This window comes from Fibroporia radiculosa (assembly GCF_000313525.1).
Source record: "Fibroporia radiculosa TFFH 294 genomic supercontigs, scaffold45239, whole genome shotgun sequence".
NCBI lineage: Eukaryota > Fungi > Basidiomycota > Agaricomycetes > Polyporales > Fibroporiaceae > Fibroporia > Fibroporia radiculosa.
In genome coordinates, this window is record NW_012133095.1 from 7299 (window position 1) to 8359 (window position 1061).

Consider the following 1061-nt stretch of genomic DNA (forward strand, 5'->3'; position numbering starts at 1 on the left):
TATTCAGTCTACCTCATCTACTTCACTCTACTCATTCTCTGAGTTAACCACTCTCAAGACAAGCACCTCGCTTACCTCTTGCAACTACCATACCACACAAGTGAGTCTGGGGTTAGAGTTTAGGGTTAGAGTCAAGGGCGATACCTTGACAAGCTCTTGGATTTGCCCTAGTTTGTTTAATCCACTAGCCTGTAAGAGAGGTTGAAGGGTTGTACCAAATCAAAGACCATTTCCTCCACATTTCACCCAAGTACATTTGCTGATCTCATTTAATGCTGCTTGAGTATTGTCCTCTACTCCAAAGGTCTGGATGAAGGACTTCCTGAAGTTAGCCCAACTAGGCAATCCTTTGGGGGGCACATCATCAGAATCAGATATGGGTTCTTCCACATCAGTGATGATGGTGTGGACAAAGAATTGGGCAGGTCCTTTGATATATGAAAGAGCACATTAAACCTTATCTTTGTTGTTCTGGATCTTCTTGGGATTTCTGGCAAAGTACAGGTATAACTCGTCCAGAAATTCCTTGCTCTTTCCTTTGTCTCCTTCAAACTGGTGAGGTTTGTTTACTGCTCTGCTATTGTTGTCAGACATGTCTCCTTCTTCTTCTTGATTGCTGGGTTCTGGATCACTATCTTCTGGATTGTTCAGATGTCTGTTGGCTGGTTCTTCTTCTGGGTCAAGATTGACTGGAGATCTGGGTGGTTCTAGCTTGGGTTCTATTCAAGCAGGGGTGGGAGGTTGTTCCTCTACTGGGATTGGTGGGATGATGCTGCAGTGGGGGTGAGATATGATGGTGTAGGAGAGGACTTCTCTGCTAGTGGGGGTACTACTGAATGATGATCGTCTTTGCTTCCGATAGGTACTAGAATCAGTGTTGCGTTAGGGATAGTCTTATCTCTTTTCCTATTTGGGCACAATAAATCAGCACAATACTGGTAGGAGGATCCGTTAAACCACTGGTTGGTTCTCTTGTTCTTGTTGTAAGCATGGATCTTATTGAAGCAAAGGAGATCCCTTGCTTGGGACTGTTAAGGGACCTAACGACTGAGGATCAGGAG

At 44.5% G+C, this 1061-nt stretch overlaps 1 protein-coding gene across 1 annotated transcript in view; it reads right to left on the reverse strand.

The window, feature by feature from the left end:
* FIBRA_09458 (uncharacterized protein) overlaps positions 1–594 on the reverse strand; it is a gene marked incomplete at both ends in the record, with an annotated part of 1464 nt that extends 870 nt beyond the window's left edge. The window contains one exon of the mRNA XM_012321755.1: positions 503–594. Within this exon, the coding sequence (XP_012177145.1) occupies positions 503–594 (92 nt within the window). The remainder of the gene's footprint in view (positions 1–502) is intronic.
* Between the last annotated feature and the right edge of the window lie 467 nt (positions 595–1061).